The following is a 19,052-nucleotide window of genomic DNA, read 5'->3' as shown; positions in this document are numbered from 1 at the left end:
TCCTTTTAAAGATTTGTTTTATATTAAAAAGCAAAACATGCACATTCAAGAAAATTTAGAGAATATGAAAAAGAAAAATTGACATGTTAACATTATTGGGAAAAATATCATAGATTTACAGGAGGTAAGAGCTTGCTGGGGCCTCAGGGATCATTTAAGCCAAAGCTTGTCTTGCCAGCAAAGAAAACTGACGTCTGGAGCACTTAAGTGATTTGCCCCCTTACATCTTAGTTCAAAAGGCAAAACGGCTCCCTTCATGCCCCCAGAAAATGTTTGAATTTATTGTTAATATCAAATGAAAGCAAGGAGAACATACAAAAAATATGTGTTTTGTACTACATGGCCTTAGGTATTTGCAAAGTGGTTACTTTTTAATACTTCAAACAGTTGAATCCTTCAGAGCCTATATGCAATACATCAATTAGTGGGTTCCCCTATTCTTTCAAGTAGAAATATTCCCATCAAAGACCCTTTACTCTTGAACACAAAGGAACAGCAAGCTAAGTGGTAACTCTGGGGGCAGGGGCGGTTGTCTATTCCGGCCTGTTTTGTTACCTGGGTCATATATGACAGAGAACAAAATAAAGCTTTCTTAATTTTGTAACTCTGGTCTATCTCAGGACCCTGCAGTTTATGCTGTACCTGTTCCTAATGGATTGTCCGTCCTCTTCTCTCCTCCAAACCTCACATACACCACCCAGATGCCATTCAGCACACTGGGCAGTGGAGGCTGCCAGGGGAAAGACTAGGGCATAATAATTTACAGATTAAGGCCTCCCTAAGCAGATCCAGAAGGGACCAGGAGTAGCCAGCTCATCTTAGTTGTGGTTCTAACTACAGTCCATCCTAAATTACTAGAGCTTTTGGCTTACAACAAGTCGCTTAATGTAAGGCTACTATGCCTACTTCATCCAGTCATGTTCTTCACGGGCTCCCAGTGTGCAGCTGGGACGCCGTTCTCTGATAAAATAAGCTGTTCGGTGGATACCACTGAGAGCACGCACCACCGAATCTACCCCAGCCAACTCTGATGATTAAAGGATGCGAGGGGGAAACGGTTCCATTTTTGGATAAACCTGAAATGTCAGTCAATACTGAGAGTAAACATGATGACAGAGAGCTGCCTGGGATCAACTGGATTTTATTCTCCAGAGCACAAAAAGCAGGCTCCACAGGGCTCAGCCCTGTGCTCATGCACGGCGCTGTCCCGGGCTGCTTTGCCGCAGCAGGGAAGGAACTGCAGGGAAGGACACCTGCAGGATGCAGGGAGAAGGGGCCCTCGGACGCAGACGCGTCTGGTGCCCTGGCTGAGAGATCATAGGACCTTTCTCCTCGTGCTGGAACGAGGGTGCTGGAGCTGCAAGCCGCAACTGCCACCTCCATTCGGAGATGCAGATTCTCCGCACCAGGTGGCAGGCATGAGATCATTTGAAAGTGCGACCCTGGATGCTTCCCTAAAAGAGCGCGCCATGTTTACCCCAGGCAGGTGCTTTCGGCTCTGTCTTAGGGTCTTCCTTATCGGTCGGTCAAGCTCTTTGGTTGAAGCCCCCATTTCTCTGATGCTGTCAAAATATGGATGCTGTAACAGCTGTTCACATGTCAGTCTCTCAGCAGGATTCATGTGGAGACAGCCCTACAAGAACAGAAGAAGTCCCCATTCTTACTTCTTTAAAATTGTGTTAACTTACTACGATCATTTTTTTTTTTTTCTTCTTTGGCGGATCAAACCCTTCAGCTGGGAACAGGAAGGGGGAAAAGTAGGAAAAACGCACCAATCGTGATTTTAGTTCCTTCCACAATTATTCCTAAATGGATAACCACATAATAATAGTCTCTAGAAATAGTAACAAAAAAATCATTGTCTTCACTTTATTCTGTCGAGGAGTCAGCTGGCGCTCTGCCCTGAGGGAGTAGGATATGATTTTTGAGTTCACCTCAGTATCCAACTGGAATAATTCACTTAACCAGTTTGGTCCCTTGTATATACTTTTAAAAATTAAGGTTTTTATTTAAAAAATGCCTACAAGTGGTAAAAATAAAATTCATACAGAATATAGCAAAGTCTCCTCACCACTCTAGTTCTTCCATTCCCCCTTCCAGATTCAGCTTCTCCTTTTTCTCTGGTATATTTTTCCAGAAATAGTCTAAGCATTATAGCATACATATGCACGCATGGAAGGAGAGGCATAATATACATGCCTTTGTATTACATCATTCTTAACTATTTGCATTAAGTAGGCCATCCGGCTCATACTTGGATAGATTAAATCTCACAATTACATACCCCAAGGAACTGTCTCAATTTTTTTATTATATCATAAATGCATCGGTAAATGTATTAAACACTTTGAAATGGGTGGGGCATGGACTGTAACTTGCAAATGTTTTACTTGGTACCTGATTTTACATAAGGGCTATATATTTCTGAAAGTCGAAGTTTTAAAATCAAAACCCACTTCAAATATACTGGGGGGGTGGGCATCTCTTTCTGCCCACAGATCCTATATCCGTGCTTTAATAAAACCACCTTTTCGCACCAAAACAAAACAAAACAAACAAAAAATGTACTAGGGGGCTGGCTATTTAAATGGATCCTATGGTGGGCGCCTGGATGGCTCAGTTGGTTGGGCGACTGCCTTCGGCTCAGGTCATGATCCTGGAGTCCCGGGATCGAGTCCCGCATTGGGTTCCCTGCTCGGCAGGGAGTCTGCTTCTCCCTCTGACCCTCCTCCCTCTCATGCTCTCTGTCTCTCATTCTCTCTGTCTCAAATAAATAAATAAAATCTTAAAAAAAAAAAATGTAAATGGATCCTATGGTACAACCCCCTCAGGTCCCTTCCTTCCTTGGGAGCTTTGTAGTATCACTTTGCTATGGCTCAATAAACCTTGCTTTGCTGCCCCAATATAATCAACCGACCGACCAACCAACCAACCAATCAATCAATCCTATGACCCAACATTTTTTGAAGAAAAGGATCCCTTTGTAAGACAAGTACTATCCCTCTGAAATGTCTATTTTCTGTAAACTTAGATTTCAAATACAAAATATTGGGTTTATTTCAAGTGAAAAACACCTACAGATGTTTTCATTGTAATTGAATGTCAATAAAAATTGAAAGTATTTATACTTCTCAAAGGAGAAGGAGACTTCTAAAAGGAACACTTTTCCATTCATGAACGGACATAAATCACTCAGACTCCCCGGTGACACCAGTCTGTTAGAAACTATGATTTTACCTTTAAGAGCCCCAGGGCAGGATAAGAGATTTTTGGAAATTTTAGTTCCAGTGGTTCCTGTTTTAAAAAGAAGAAAAGGGGGTTTTATTTACAGTATGTATTCAAAGATAAAGTGACCTCAGATGGAATGTCTTCAGAGTGAGAGAAGCATCTTCCTGGCACCTTCCTCGCCTCCTCCACCTCTGCCCACCCACCTCCCAGCTGAAACAACCTCCTTGTGCCTGTTTCACAGCTCCTTCTCTCTCCACCTCCAAACTTCTTTTCCAAATTTTCCTCCTCACCACCCCCCTCACTTCCCAAAGAGCTGACGCAGGGCAGGTCGCACATTATGAGGGAACATTAATTAATGAGAGGAAAAAAAAAAACCACTTGTGAAGCAACTTTTTACTTTTCTTCTGCCTCAATTTATATAACTTGCCTTTCCTCAGAATAATTTTTGGCATTTAAAAGAGGCCCCAGTTTTTGCATTTATTGACAGTTATATAAAGGAAGCTTCAAAATAGATTTTTTTTTTTCCTACCTAGGTGAACAGATGCTTCTAGGTTTTTCTGGAATAAACATTGTTTTCTCCTCCCACAAGAGCCTGCTGTTTCCCTGTTCATCCTACTGTTTTAAAGAGTGTCCAGAGCAGACATTCATCAATCTCCCTTTGGCCATATAAGGCTATTTCGCTGCGGTCACATGCTAGAGACAATCAGGAATAACAAGCGCTATAAAGCAGGAGGAATGCTGAATGTCAGGCGGACAGACAGGCCAGTTAAAGAGACAGACCACTAACAGAGGCTAATTAAGGAGGGCAGCTGAGAGCAGGGAACATCTAGAGATGGCAGTTGTGAGCCCGAGGCTGGAGTGACTGGCCAGGCTCATCTAATGAAATACTACTCTGGGTGCTGTGCACAGAGTTATTTTGCACAGGGAATCAGCCCCCAAACCACCAAATTCCCAGTGTGCACTTACTAATCACTGATAAGGATAAGAGATTAGAGCCTCAGTTGTGGAGTTCCCTAAGATCACCAGGGGGAAAAAAAAATCCTACAGCAGATTTGTATTAGAACCTTGAATGTTCTAGGTTCCCCCCCCCACCCCCCCACCCCCCACTTATCTTCAATATTTCTCTTGCTATTTCTGCGTGTTAAATCTGAGCACTGCTGGGGAATGACAGGACATTGCTGACACTGAGCTCTGCTGTCTCAGGAACAAGACCTGGGCTGAGGCCGGCCGGTTGGCTGCGATAGGAGGGCCCATCCTGCTTGCTTAGCTGGGTTCCCAGCGCCAGAAGCCCGCAAGGAGACTGACCAGCAGAGGGACTCGGGCAAAGATGTGTTCCCACCCCCCCGACCCCCCCCCCCACCCCCCCTGCTCGGGCAGCCCCCGCACTGTGTCTTCCTGTGTTTCTGTCAACAGGAAATCCCCTGCAGGCCCGCCTCTGGGAAACCTTGGGAAGCTTTTTACATTTATGAAGCCTGGGTTGTTTCCGGAGTCTTCACTGGGAGACAAGCGAGCAGGAAATCACTAAGTGATATTTAGTGTGGAATTGGGAATGTCCAGGTCACAAGGGAGCCCGCTGGGTCACCTCCCATATGCCAGGTGTCATTCCTGCCTCTCTGTCCCAGCATGCTCCCAGCATGACCCACTTTTCCTATTCCTAGCGGTGCAAGGGCAGGAGGCAGTGGGGAAGGGGAAAGCCTCCAACTGTGGGACAAGCCAAGAGGTTGAGCTCAAATGGAACTTGACAGAACTTCCATCTGGAAACTGAACAATCAGAGCCTTAGTTTCAGTTTGAAAGTGCCTTCCTTAGACAATAGAAACTCATGATTTCACAAGCCTTAACTGTGCTCTGAAATGTTTTTAATTATAATGCAGGCAGGCTCATTAGAGGGCATTAAAAAAATATTAAAAAAACATAAAGAAAGAAATCATACCACCACAAAGAGATACCCACTGTTAATATTTTGGTATATATCCTTGCAACCGTTTATTTCACAAATGTAAAAAGCTTTGCATGATTTTCCAGAAGTTGTCACGTTATTTTATATTTATATATGTAAATATATGTATACATGAATTGTGTATTTATTAAACATGTATTAAAATTTTGTCAAATTATATATACTGTTTTATAACCTCTTTTTTCATTTAGCAGTACATTATGGACTTTTTCTCAGGTGAATACATATAAATCTAATTACTTTTACTGGCTCTCTGGTATTTCTATTGTAAGGATATACCATAACTTATTTAATGAACCCCCTACTGATGGAACACTAAAGGAAACAATTTCTATTAAAGAATGCTACATATTTACGCCCCTGTATACTGGTTTCACTGCAAAAAATTCTTGAAAGTGGGTTAAGAGTATGCACATTTCAAATTTTTTAGTTTTAAAAAATGAGTATTTTCTCCACACTGGCCATAGAGGACAGATACCAGAATGAGGCTGGCCAAGCAAGTTCCTCACTGGCTCCTGGCACGGTCTGGGCAGCAGGAGTACAGTAGAGTAGGGGACTTGGGCGATGCTGGAGTTTCCTGGCTAAGTCACTGTGTGAGCTACACCTACAGCTTCAGCTGCTGAAAATGATGAAGAACAGGTGAGCTCAGGGCAGGCGGCTCGGCATTCCTCTCCAACATGCTGGCTAGCTCTCAGCAACTTCTGAATTCTCACTGAAGGCCGGGGTCTGTTAGCCAATTTGCCCCACTTTTCTTTTTCACGTTGAGATTCACCTTCCAGCGCAGAGTGGGCTGTGGGGCTCAGGCAGCTGAGTAGCTACCGAAATCCTGTCAGCCTGCAACTCCCCATGTAAAGAGAATGATCGCCACATACACAGCCTGGTAACCTTAGCCCTGACGTGCAGAGAGCTTTCCAAATCGGGTCACTCACCATATCTTCAGGGTCTGGAATTTTCACCCCACTGAAGTACTGATTCGTGCTAAACACTTGTTGGTGCCTAGGAATGAGATCTCCTTTGGACAAGAAGAAAGGTGGGTAAAATGAGATCGGTTAGCAAGCGCTGACCTGTGGTTTCTCTCCCTCCGGGCTGTGTCTGGGCCCACTACCAAGGAAGGCTGTAGTCTGCTCTTTGGGTCGGAGGGAAGCATTGAGGCGACCCTCCACAGCTTGTCCTGAGGCCTCAGGGGCTGAAGCAGTGTCAGGTGTAGAGGAGGCATGCATGGGCACTGAAGGCTACAAGGTCACGGTCCCTCAAGGACTCACAGTGTACTGGAGGAATCCAAACAGCTCAGAAGCACATACACACACACAAATAAAATAATGCCTTTTTAAAAAATAGCCTAAGTGCAACAAGTACAAAGCAAAATCCTATTCATTGAATTCTGATGGGTCAATATAAAAGTGTATTGGCCTAGCACTTAGAATAGTGCCTGTCAATAAATATTTGAGGAAAGTGGGGAAAGAGGAAGAGAGGAAGGAAGAGGGATGAAAGGAGAGAAGGAAGAAGGATGGAAGGAAGGATGGAAGGGAGGGAGGGAGGATGGAAGGAGGGAGGGATGGAAGGAGTGAGGAAGAAAAAAGGGAGGGAGGGAGGGAATCATAGAAGATCTTCTAGCTAGAAGGAATACGTTTCCAAATTGGAACCACTTTTCTTGTTTCATTAAATAGTAATCACTTGGAGGGCGCCTGGGTGGCTCAGTTGGTTAAGCCACTGCCTTCGGCTCAGGTCATGATCCTGGAGTCCCAGGATCGAGTCCCGCATCGGGCTCCCTGCTCGGCGGGGAGTCTGCTTCTCCCTCTGACCCTCCCCCCTCTCATGTGCTTTCTCTCTCTCATTCTCTCTCTCTCAAAATAAATAAAATCTTAAAACAACAACAACAAAAAAATAGTAATCACTTGGAAATCCCATTTTATCTACTGCTTGGAGAGCACTTACAATATGATTCAATGAAAAAAAAAGAAGCATTTCTACATTCTGGAGGATGATGTGAGGCTCGCCCTGCCCACATTTCAGCCAAATCAGTTAAAATCACCCTCGTGTAAAATTCTAGGGATATTACACGTGAAGAGGAATTTTGTTCAGAGAACATCAGGAGATACGCAGCAGGGCACCCCCGGGGCCCACTCAGGTCCCCTCGCCAAAGCAGAGTGGACAACAAAAACCTCCCAACCAGGGCCCCAGAAATGCTACCCCAAGGTATCAAACTGCCTAATTTTGCTGATTTGTTTTGGAACTGTACCTTGCACTCAAATCCACAAGCTGCTGTCTTGTCCCATTTTGTACAAGTGGCCAAAATATACTCTCTACTGCCTAGCCCCAGATCTCAGCGAGCTTCATCATGAGCACCCTGCTTGTACCTTAATAACGGTCTTCCATCAGAGCGCTGGAAGCATGGATGTGAAGAGACTGCCCTAAAATCACCAGGGGAAACAGCAAAGGAATGCTGATTGCACGTGGAAGCACTCCAAGGCGCCTCACCGGTCACTCAAAAGACCTGTCAGCAAATACTTCCTGCCTACTGTGTGCAGACACTGGTGGAGGACATATTGAAATGTAAGACAGGATCTTACCCTCAGGTAGGTGACAGTATCTTTGGGAAGATAAAAGCGCAAGACAAGACAAGGTGAGGGCAGGTACTGCAAGAGTTTAGAGGAGGAAGTTTGCTTTAAACTGGGGAGCAGTAGCTAAACTCCCTGATTTTTTTTTTTTTTAGGCTTTTTTTTTCTTATTTGAGAGAGATAGCGAGAGAGCAAGAGAGAACAAAAGCACACAGAGCAAGGGGAGGGAGAAGGGCAGGGGGAAGGGCTGTGGAGGGGGAAGGGCAGGGGGAGGAGGAAGGGCAGGCGGAAGGGCAGGAGAGGGGAGGGGGAGGGGAGAAGCAGACTCCTCACTGAGCAGGGAGTCTGATGCGGGGGGCTGATCCCAGGACTCCAGGATCATGACCTGAGCCGAGGGCAGACGCTTAACTGACTGAGCCACCCAGGCATCCTAAAGTCCCCGACTTTTGAAGGGGGCAGTCACTGCTTATACAGCTTTCCTCCATCCCGCTCCAAGTCTCTCTTCTCCACCCCTTCCCTCCCCCATCATACCCCAAGAGTAGAGACAAAGACAAGAGTGATACCAGAAGATCCAGCTGTTCTTCCTGACACATAGAAGGTTTAGAATCTTCTTCTATAGTATCTAAATGATCCAATCTAGCTTGGCAGGCTAGAGTGAAGGATCTCCGAAGAATGAACTACCATAGCATAACAAACGAAATAAAAGACAACTGCATTCTGCAAACTGCTAAGCCCTTACAGAAATGTAAGCTTTTATATTGTTGCTATGATCCTTATTCAGAGTTTAACTTCATCCAAACAATACTGAAGAGAGAACCTTGTGTCTTTTTGGACGATTAGTATGTACTCACAATTGCTAATTCTTTTTTTTTAAGATTTTATTTATTTATTTGACAGAGAGAGACACAGCGAGAGCAGGAACACAAGCAGGGGGAGCGGGAGAGGGAGAAGTAGGCTCCCCGCAGAGCAGGGAGCCCGATGCAGGGCTCGATCCCAGGACTCTGGGATCATGACCTGAGCCGAAGGCAGACGCTTAATGACTGAGCCACCCAGGCGCCCCGCTAATTCTTTTTATTAAAACAAAGGTGGACACTTTTTTTTAAGTAATCTCTATGCCCAACTCGGGGCTCAAACTCATGACCCTGAGATCAAGAGTCACATGTTCTACTGACTGAGCCAGCCAGGCGCGCCAAATGTGGACACCTTTAATGGAATTATTTAAATAAGGCTTCTAGAGGACCCCTCCTTCATAACTGTAAAGGGCACTGAATGAGACTGGGAACGTTGACATAGGTAAAACTATTGAGTTTCCCAAAAGGTGTGACAAAAACACCACTTACCCAAGGTCCTCCTGATCAGATAGAGCTGATCCACATCTGACTTTCCTGGCCACAGAGGGACCCCTGACAGCAGCTCAGCAAAGACACAGCCAACTGCCCAAACATCCACTGGGGGGCCATACTGCGTGTCCCCCACCAAGAGTTCTGGGGAGCGGTACCACCTGGTGGCCACGTAGTCTGTGTAGTAGTCACTCGGTCCAGCTGCCAGCGATGGTACATGGGAAAGAAAGACAACAACGGAAGACTGGAATCCGAACTGGCAGGGGGAAGACCTAAAAAATCAAGCTTGTGCCCCATCTTATGGCTTTTCTGAATCAATGGTTCTCAATACTGGTTGCATATTCAAATCAGTCGGAATACAGTATTTGTTAAATTACGAATGCTTGGGCCCCATCTCAGTCCAACGAGACCAGAAATTCTGGGGGAGAGCCTGGGGAGGGATCAGTATAGTTTTATAGTTACAACTTACAGTTCCCCAGATGATTCTAATCTGCAGCCAAAGTTGAAAACCACTCTTCTAAAATAGAATTTCTCAGAAGTACTATTTTAGCAAAAAAAAAGATAGAGACCAGGAGAATAACATAGTTTTTAATAACCACTTTACTGTGGTATAATTTACATACAGCATACGTTTTTAAAACACTATATGTATCTACATGTTTTCAGTAATTAAAGATTTGTAATTTAGGGCAAGCTCAAGCCCAAAATATATAAAAACTAGCTTTCTATAGCATCTAGAGCCTTTCTCATATAAAGAATCTTTCTGTCTTTTACAATTACTTAAGGAAACATCAATACTCACTCAAAAGCCGAGCAAATCCAAAGTCACAGAGCTTAATCACTGAATGTTTTGTGATGAGGATATTTTCTGGCTTCACATCTCTATGTATGCACTAGTCATAAAAATAAAAATAAAAACAGATTATCAAGGAGCAACTATAATATATGGGGTAAATATAACTCATGAATATTTAGCAAACATTTGAGAAATCATTAAAACCTCTGACTGGCCTTTTGGATAAAAGGCTGAAAAATAGCAGCCTAAAATAAATCTAGTACCATACTCATTATGGCCTGTATCATCCCAAATTCCTAAAGGGCCCAAAAGGACCAAAAAGGAAGAAAGGAAAAATGAAAGGTAGGGTAGCCAGATAAACAACAAATAAGTTTTTAGTATAAGTATACCCCCCATGAAGTCTTTGGGACATACTTATACCAAAAAGTTATGACTGTTTATCCGAAATTCAAATTTAACTGGGTGCCCTACACATAATCTGGCAACCCTAGAGGAAAGGGAAAATGTTAAAAGGCTCTGGGTGAGGCCTGCATCATGCCTGCTGGAGCTGCAAGTTGATGTATAAGCAGAATTCACAGTTCAGTTGTTTGAGAACAGAACACAGTCCGCCTGGTAAACAGGACAAGCCCTGGGTCTGCTGAGATAAGCGAGGGAAGAGAAGGGCGGGAATGCGAGCTTGCCAAGAGACCTCCCTTCCAGCTCTTGACATTCGTCCTGACAAGATAAACAAGGATAGGCAGCGCTTAGCCTCTGGGGAGAGTCGCTAGATGTCAGCTCCGTCCCACACACCAGAGTTCTTAGAGCTCCATCCACCCCCGCGGGACGTGGCCCCCACGCCCTAATTCAGACTCAAATCACCTGTGGTTTCCAAACCACAGCTGACATTGTTTAACAGGCTAATGTTAGAAGAGAGTTTATGAATCTTCACATGATTTTCTTATTAAATAACAATTCTCTTGGCAAAGCACAAATCAACAACCTAATTAAAGATTACATAAAAACAACGTTTGAGTCAAAATCCCGTTCGGGGTTCCTAATAATCCTCGCTTCTTCCAAGCCTTTGCCTCTTGGGAGAAGAATGTTGGATCCCGCTGCAATCTGAGAGACCCTCTTTGGCTTGCAGCTGAAACCCTGGGGTATTACTGACTTTCTAGAATTTGGAGAGAGGACAGAGGTTCTTCTTGGGCCTGGCCTGGTTCTCCCTCCAAAGGACGTTCAGGGTGAGAGATCAGTGTCAGTGTTTCCCCATGGGTTTTTATTATTCTGGAAAATTTGGGGGAGGGACAATTTCTGAATTATTCTATTACTATCTATCTGGTTCTCAGCAATTAATGGCCCCAAGATCACCATTCCTCTTCGCATATTCGCATATTACTCTGAACGGGTACACCCATGAATATCATGATGACAGATGGTCAGAAGGACTCGTAGGCAAGTATGTGTTCCTATTCTGTTCTGGGAACTCTTCACAAGTTCCTACACCCTCCCCACATCTTCCCGACCAGAGCTTTGGGAACTCTCCAGAGAACAGTGGTATGCATTGTATTTGTCTTCAGTGTCTCTGATTTTCCTCACCGGGACCTTTATGAGGTCCCTCTTGCTCCCCCCATCCTAAAACCTGCTTCCAGGAAAGTGCTAACCCTCACTTGCTATAAATAGCAAGATAAGGTGTCCATGGTCCCTGGGATCCATGCATTTTGATGAGGATTGTAGCCTTAGGCTAGGTGGAGGCTCACTCAGGAGAAGGACTGGCTACTTGCATATTTTCTACTTCTAGGAAGGCAGCTTCAGGAAGACATCACTTAGAACAGCCCACGGCAGGGGCTTCAGCCCCCACCAGCTAAACTGACCCAGGCAGTAGATGAGATGACATAGTGCAGGCAAGTTGCCCCGGTGGCCAAACTGAAGGTCTAATATTGGCATCTGGCCTCTGCGTGCAGGGAGTGGGCATTGTTGTTCTGGAGGGAGGATCCACCTTCCCAGCACCTTCCCACTCACCTCCTGGGCAGCAGCCCACCATGCCCCCCACCCTGGCTCTGGCCAGGAGTATCAGAGGTGTCCACGGGGCTGCTCTGCTCCAGCCTTGGCACTCATATCTCACCAACAGACACCAGCATTTGTGCATGGCGCTTGGGACTCCGCCTACTGTGACTCACCAGGCATGAGCCCCCTGGGGTCCCCCCCAGACTTCAGAGCATTGTCAGGGTGCCAGACCAAAGCGGACTCCAAGTGAATGGGATTCTCCTTTAAATCTGAGTAGCGTCTCATCAATATACATCTATAACTACTTTCTTAAAATCACAAAAACACATCTTTAATGTAACCTGAAGAAGAAAGAATGGCTAGGTTGGCGTTTTTAGCCTCTACGGCCCCCCACCAGGCTTCAGAAGACTTAGGTGAAAAAGCATATCCACAAAAGTAGGATATACATTTTGTACAAAGGCTCTACCTCAGTTTAAGGGCAGCCTTCTGATTTTTCAAGGATGATCATGAGACTTACATCGTGTTTATGGCAAAAATTTACAGCTTGCAATGTCTGCCAAGTTATGCTCTTCACAAGATGTTCTGGTACCCTAATAAAAAATAAAGAAGCAACAAAAACACATTCTTTAGTGTAGCCATGGAATTCAGCTCAAAAAAAGAAAAAAAAAAAAAAGAAAGTAAGACAGGCTTAAGTAGTGACACATCCAGTCATCTAACTCACAGAGCATCTAAGTCATCTTCTACAGGAAGGGACCGTGAAGACTCACAGGGGTTTCCGCAAGTATTTATGACCACCTACCTCAATCATCTGTGATGCCACTGGAAACCTGCCTGCTAACCTGAGCTCCATTTCTACAAGGAGCTTTTCGTTGATGAAAAGTTAGTTCACATACAGCATAAAAGGTGTTGCTTTTTTTTTTTCCTTCAAGTTGCCCCAAACTGATGCCTTGAGACCGAATTCATCTTTCATGCGTGGGCACATGGTTTCTCTACACTCCCCAGGCAGCATTTTTTTTAGGTAATGGAGATTTTACTGCTGATAGGGAAGAGGTTGACCTTGCATACCGCGTAACAAAAGTGAATAATGACTAAAACCCCACATAGGCATCTTGGTTCTTTGCCCACATTGCTTCTCTCTGGTGGCTAGCTGCATCCGCTCCCCATCTTTCTGCCTTGTCCTCTACCACAGAGTCTAAACGTGGTCCCATTGTTCCCAGCACTTCTTCCCCTGACGCTCGGCTTAGACAGCCAGGGCAACCAATAGCCCCAGCAGATCCTTCATGCGAATTAGAAAAAGGCGCCTCTTCTGGGAGCATTTAAAAAATATACTGGGCAATGAGTGAAATAACTACAGAGAGAGCACGTTTATTTTTAGGGCCCTGCACCCACCAGCAGGACTTACTGTTTTTATGAATCAAACATTAAACAATGGTGTTATGGTCCTCAGCCAGAACTAATAAGTAAACCAGGGAGGAAACTCTGGAGTACTTGTGTTAAGGTGACCAAAACAAGTCACTTCTAGGCTCTGGGAGGGGCCCCGAGACCACTGTTGTCACAGACCAGATGTTCAGGAAATCCTCTCAAGAAGATCAGAGGATGGGCCAACGTGGAGGAAATGAAGAGGTCACTGCCAGGAAGAAGAGCTGGGACGTTTCTGGACCAGAACCATGTCCCTGGGCTTGACGTCGCTTCTCTCCAAATTCTCTCCCTTGTCCTAGTGCCACAGAGGTACAATGCTAGGAAAACTCACCTGTTTAGAAAGAAGGCCTAGAAAAATACAACTAAGAAAAGGACCTTCTATGGAAAATGCTCCTCCCCCGCTGCCTCCACTTTTTGTCCAGAAAAAAATGGGACGTATTCTGATTATTTAATGACTTAAATATTAAGGTTATCAGTGCCAGGCCACTTTAGTCTCTAAAAACATTTCCCAAAAGAAATCATGCAAAAGGAGCATTTAAAAGTAAATTGTTATAGCATATAAGTAATGCTCGTCTAAAGCTGAGCACATTATGACACAATCCTCAAACATCAAAACCCCCTCGTGTCATCCTGAGTTAGCTACTCACTTCACTTCTTTATTACTCTGTTCCTTCTCTGAAATGCCAGGGCCTTAGGCTCTATCTCCAAGATCCTTTTTAGCGGATGATGATAGGAGCCAAGTTTTTCATTGCCGAAGAAGGAAGTACAAATATGGGAAGGGAGAAAAATAGGATCTGTTCAGTGGTGTTGGGTTGGAATTGGATATACACATATGTACAGAGGGTGCTGGGCTGGAAGGGTGCGTTCTTAGGTAGGATGCTCCAGGAAGCTTCTCTGCTTAAGTCAACATCCGAAGTATGGTTATGGCAGAGAGAAGTGGCCAGGTTTGGGCTGTATTTTAAAAGGACAGTCTTCAGGACTTTCTGAGATTGGATATGAGAGGCAGAGAGGAATCAAGGAATCACACCAAGGTTTTAGCTTGAGAAGCTGGTCCATGGTGGGGCCCTTTCCTGAGGAGAATGCTGAGGGAAGAGCTGGTTTTGAGGAGGGAAAGGTGGATATATTGAGCTGCTTATTGGACATCTAAAGGATATTCTGGGTAGGCAGTTCTGAATTCACAAGGAAGGTCAGACTGGAAATAGAAATTTGGGAAGCATGAGCATATGGATGGCATTTGGAGCAAAGGGACTGGATGAAGCCACTTAAGGAGTGAATACAGAAAGAGAAGAGAAGGTCAACGTCCTGAGGCCCTACAACAGGTAGAAGTCAGAAAGCAGAGAGGGATTTAGCAAGAGGCTGGGGTTGAGCAGGGAGGAAAGCAGGGCAACACTCAGGAAAACCGTGTCACCAGAGCCAACTGAAGAAAGTGTTTCAAAGGACTTCTGGATTAAGATGGTGGGTTAAACAAACCCATCTAATTGCACTCCCTCTCTAAACCTGATAATTACACTGAGATTTTTTTTTTTTTTCAAGACAAAAATGGCCAGAGAAAACAGGAGAAGAGATAATAGCGACACATTTTGGAATCGGGAAAACAGGTAGATGAATGAAAACTGACAACAGATCCTGGAATGCTAAAATCTAAGCCCGAAGAGGGGAAAATGGAAGACCAACCAATTTATCCCAAAGAATTCTGCAAAGGTGCAGAAACTGGCAGCCAAGATTCTATGGCAGTGGGAGGGAAGGAGTGTGGAAAATCTGTTTTGGAAACTATCAAGTCCCTAGATCCCTTCCCCTATTCTATTCCAACAGGGAGCACTCTTCCCCCTACCTAGTAGAAGGCTGGAGTTTTGTTTTTGGAGAGTGTAAAATGGAGGACATTTGGTACAGCTGAGATCGTGGATACTGTTCCAAAAACAGAGGATTAAATGATGAAGTACATACTAACTGCTGAATGCTGGGGCTCCCCAGCCTTCTTCCCTCACTGGCTTCTGACAAAGCAGGCAGCCAGACTTTACCGTCCAAGGAAAATATTGGAAGACTTTTGGGGGGGAAGCTCAGGAGGAAAGATCTGCAAATTCTGACACTGGGGTTCCCCAGCAAATGAACCAGCCAAATAACCCCACAGTGAAGCCCAGAGCTTCCAACAGCACCCTACTCTTAACCATGGGCACACAACCAGAGACTATATGAGGCCCAAGAAAAGCCTCAAATGAGAAAGGCAGCAACCAAAACAAACAGAAAAAAGCAACTTAAACGGAAGTGAAACCATAGAGAGTGAAGAGAATGTTAAAAAAAGAAAAACATTAATATCATCAGGAAGAAAAGGAAAGCTGTTGCATCCATGAAATAAGAACAAGATACTATAAAAAAGCAAGAGGACGGGGCGGGGGGGGGGGGGGACACCCACCCTGCCCTAGGCTTGTGGGGGTGGGGGACTTTATGATAATCACCTGTGACCAACAAAGAATAACCAGCCCCTAAAAAGGAAGTAAGCCATTGAAGGTGTTATCAATAGAGATGTTAAAAGGATTTAAGTTCCCTGGTTAGTTTTCTATAAAAGACCAACCCTAAAGGCCCTCGTTGGCAACCTTGTCTCAACCTTGTCGGGACCCCTATCACTCTTGAGAGCTTTTTCTGTATCTTCACTTAATAAATTTCTGTTGCTTTACTCACCAAAAAAACCCCAAAAAAACAAAAAAACAAAACTAGAGGACCAGTCAGAGTCCAGAATCCAAATAATTGAAGGCCCAGAACAAGAAAATAGAGAAACCAAAGGACAGGAAATCAGTAACAAAACAATTCAAAATTTCTTCTCAGAAGGAGCTCACCAGGTGTCAACACAAGGGAAGTAAAGTAAGGCGCATGGTTTTCATAATTCAGAATTCTGTGAACAAAGAGAGGGTTCCCCAAGCTTCTGGAAATAAAGAAACAGGACTTCACAAAGGAGCAGAAAATAGATTGGCAACAGACTTCCTAACCCTGGAGATAGAAGGCACTTAAAAAAATGCCTTCAAAATTCTGAAGGGATATTATTTTCTACCAAAAACAAACATACAAACCTCTACCCAAACAAAATATCCATCAAATGGGAAGAGACAATAAAGACTTTTTAAAAATGCAAGGGCAAGGTCTCACATCTCTGTTTCTTTTTTGAAACCTCTCATATTCTTTTTTTTTTTTTTAAGATTTTATTTATTTATTTGAGAGAGAGAATGAGAGAGAGAGAGACCATGAGAGGGGATAGGGTCAGAGGGAGAAGCAGGCTCCCCGCTGAGCCGGGAGCCCGATGCGGAACTCGATCCCGGGACTCCAGGATCATGACCTGAGCCGAAGGCAGTCGCTTAACCAACTGAGCCACCCAGGTGCCCTGAAACCTCTCATATTCTAAGGAAGCCCCTGAAGGATGCACCCCACCAAAAAGAGGTAACTATAAAAGAAGATGACTTGAAACAGTGAACACTGGATGCCTGCCACAAAAGAGGGAAGCGCTGGGAACCTCCAGGAGGACGGAGAACGGGAAGGAAGATGCCATGATGACGGTCGTCATCACCATGCCCTCTGCCTTATACCGTCTCAAATAAGTATGAAAATATTTAACCAACAAAAGCTTTGGAAGAGTCTGCATCCATGTTCAAATTCTGAGTAGCAGCTTATGCTTTCCTTGTAGACAACTGCATAAACAAAGTCAAGTTACGATCAGAATGCTGCTTGGTGAGTCAAGAATCTCGAGATGAGGGAAAGTAGGCAATCTGACTGGTTGTTGTCATTAGCCTGAGCTTGCTTACTTACATCCATCCCCAAATTAGGAGGGTTTTGACATTAGATAAAACATATACAATCAGTCCAATCTGACAAGCCCGGCAGCCATTTTATTTCTTTGAGGTGGCTTTGCCTGATGTAAGGTTACCTCTTCCCCGATGGTTTCACAAAATAACTCCCTGAAAGCAATCTTCTGTCTCTCCTTTAGAAGATTTTGGGGGAAGCTTATACTGTGACCCTAATGTCCTAATTATAAAATTGAAATGAGAGAAACATAAACAACTGCTGTGTGATAATGAAGAGATCAAACTGATTTTTAAAAACATCTTCAGGTACGTGAGAGATGGGAAAGATGATGAAGAGAGAATATAGGTCTCTTTCTGGCATTCTCAGCACTTCAGCCATCCTTCCCGCTACTGCTCTTCTAATACTTGAGACAGTCCAAGAAGACAAACAACATTCATTTCTCCACAAGGCTACAACAAAGACAGGGAAGGAAGGACTGGCCAAGCTCCCAGAGAAATAATATGTTCTTGGGAATTTATCCTATGGAAATGTTTATGCAAGTGATTGTTCACTGTTGTCTTGTTAGTGATAAAGAAAAACTAGAAACAATCTACATATTTATCAGTGGGGGGTTGAATAAAGAAACTGTGGTATATTTGTACCATGGACTGCATGCAACCATTTTAAAAATATAAAAGTAGGTATGTTTGAATTGGGAGACAGCTCCTGAATACACTTTAAAAAATGCATAACTATATGATGTAGAATACAATCTATTTAAATACAGACAAATGCAAAGAAAAATAATTAGAAAATAATTCTCAACCTGTTAATTTTATTTATTTCTATGTTTCTGTGTTGCTCGAAACATTATTGGAACAAACAATATATCACTTCCAATCTAAAAAAGAGAGATTTTAAGTGTTTTATAAAAGTTGTGGAATTCCACGGACAGAAACTAAAAACTTGCAGTAATAACCTTTTCCCACCAGATGTTCTTTGCACCAACTATATGAGAGTCAGAGGCGGACCCAGTGGTAACGGAAAAGAATCAGTGAAGTATTGTGTCTGGTTGCACTTACAGAAGGGTAGAAAAATAAGGGAGTACGGAAACTAGCCATTTACCAAACCTTGACAGAGGAGAGACCAACAGTTGAAAGAATAATAAGTACAATGTATATTAAGTTCTGCAGAAGGTAGGTAATGGTCATACATTTGTTTTGAGGGCAAATATAAACAAGATGAGCACAGCACTGGGGATGGTAAGGGGTATGTATTTATGCTACTGTAGCAGGATACACAGTTTGTGGCACACACTTGCTTGTTTATCGCAACAGGAATTTGAATCTTCTCCAGAAGTATTTTAAAGGAGTCCAAGAAGTTACAAATGTGATAATAAGGAGATGAATTAACATCCATTTCAGATTCAAAGTAGAGACAGGTCTTTGAGTCTGATTTGGCAAGAATTATTTTTATGATTTTAAGGATTAAAAATTACCATAGTGACAAATGGAACATGGAGGAAATACTATAAAAAAATAAATAAAGTGTGCCTGGGTGGCTCAGTCGGTTAAGCGTCTGCCTTTGGCTCAGGTCATGATCCCGGGGTCCTGAGGAGGAGCCCCGCATCAGGCTCCCTGCTCAATGGGGAGTCTGCGTCTCCCTCTGCCCCCTGCCCCGCTCGTGCTCTCTCTCTTTCGCTTGCTCACCTACTCTCTCTCAAATAAATAAAATCTTAAAAAAATATATATAACAATCATACCTCAAAGTATCACTATTAAAACATTAATAGGGTATTATTTTCCTTTTTTCTATCTATATATAAATTCTATAAAAATTAATATGTATTTTTATAGCATTTTTCTTCATTTTGCAACCACTCATGAACATTTTTCTATTTCTTTTTTTTTTTTTTAAAGATTTTATTTATTCATTTATTTGAGAGAGTGAGAGAGAGAGAGCACATGAGAGGGGGGAGGGTCAGAGGGAGAAGCAGACTCCC

The 19,052-nt window shown here is 43.7% G+C and overlaps 1 protein-coding gene across 1 annotated transcript in view; it reads right to left on the bottom strand.

The window, feature by feature from the left end:
- The window catches only part of LOC115940183 (cyclin-dependent kinase-like 1), a 47,807-nt gene that overhangs the window by 2,512 nt on the left and 26,243 nt on the right, over positions 1 to 19,052 (bottom strand). The window contains exons 6-11 of the mRNA XM_081829763.1: positions 12,381 to 12,453; positions 9,887 to 9,977; positions 9,085 to 9,285; positions 6,116 to 6,198; positions 3,238 to 3,294; positions 1,478 to 1,633 (exon numbers count right to left, since the gene is read on the bottom strand). Of these exons, the coding sequence (XP_081685889.1) occupies positions 1,478 to 1,633; positions 3,238 to 3,294; positions 6,116 to 6,198; positions 9,085 to 9,285; positions 9,887 to 9,977; positions 12,381 to 12,453 (661 nt within the window). The remainder of the gene's footprint in view (positions 1 to 1,477; positions 1,634 to 3,237; positions 3,295 to 6,115; positions 6,199 to 9,084; positions 9,286 to 9,886; positions 9,978 to 12,380; positions 12,454 to 19,052) is intronic.

The sequence above is a fragment of the Leptonychotes weddellii genome, chromosome 9 (genome assembly GCF_054177405.1).
Source record: "Leptonychotes weddellii isolate Sample4059 chromosome 9, ASM5417740v2, whole genome shotgun sequence".
Taxonomy (NCBI): Eukaryota; Metazoa; Chordata; class Mammalia; order Carnivora; family Phocidae; genus Leptonychotes; species Leptonychotes weddellii.
The sequence above is the reverse complement of the archived record's forward strand: the minus strand, read 5'-3'. Positions and strand labels throughout refer to the sequence as shown.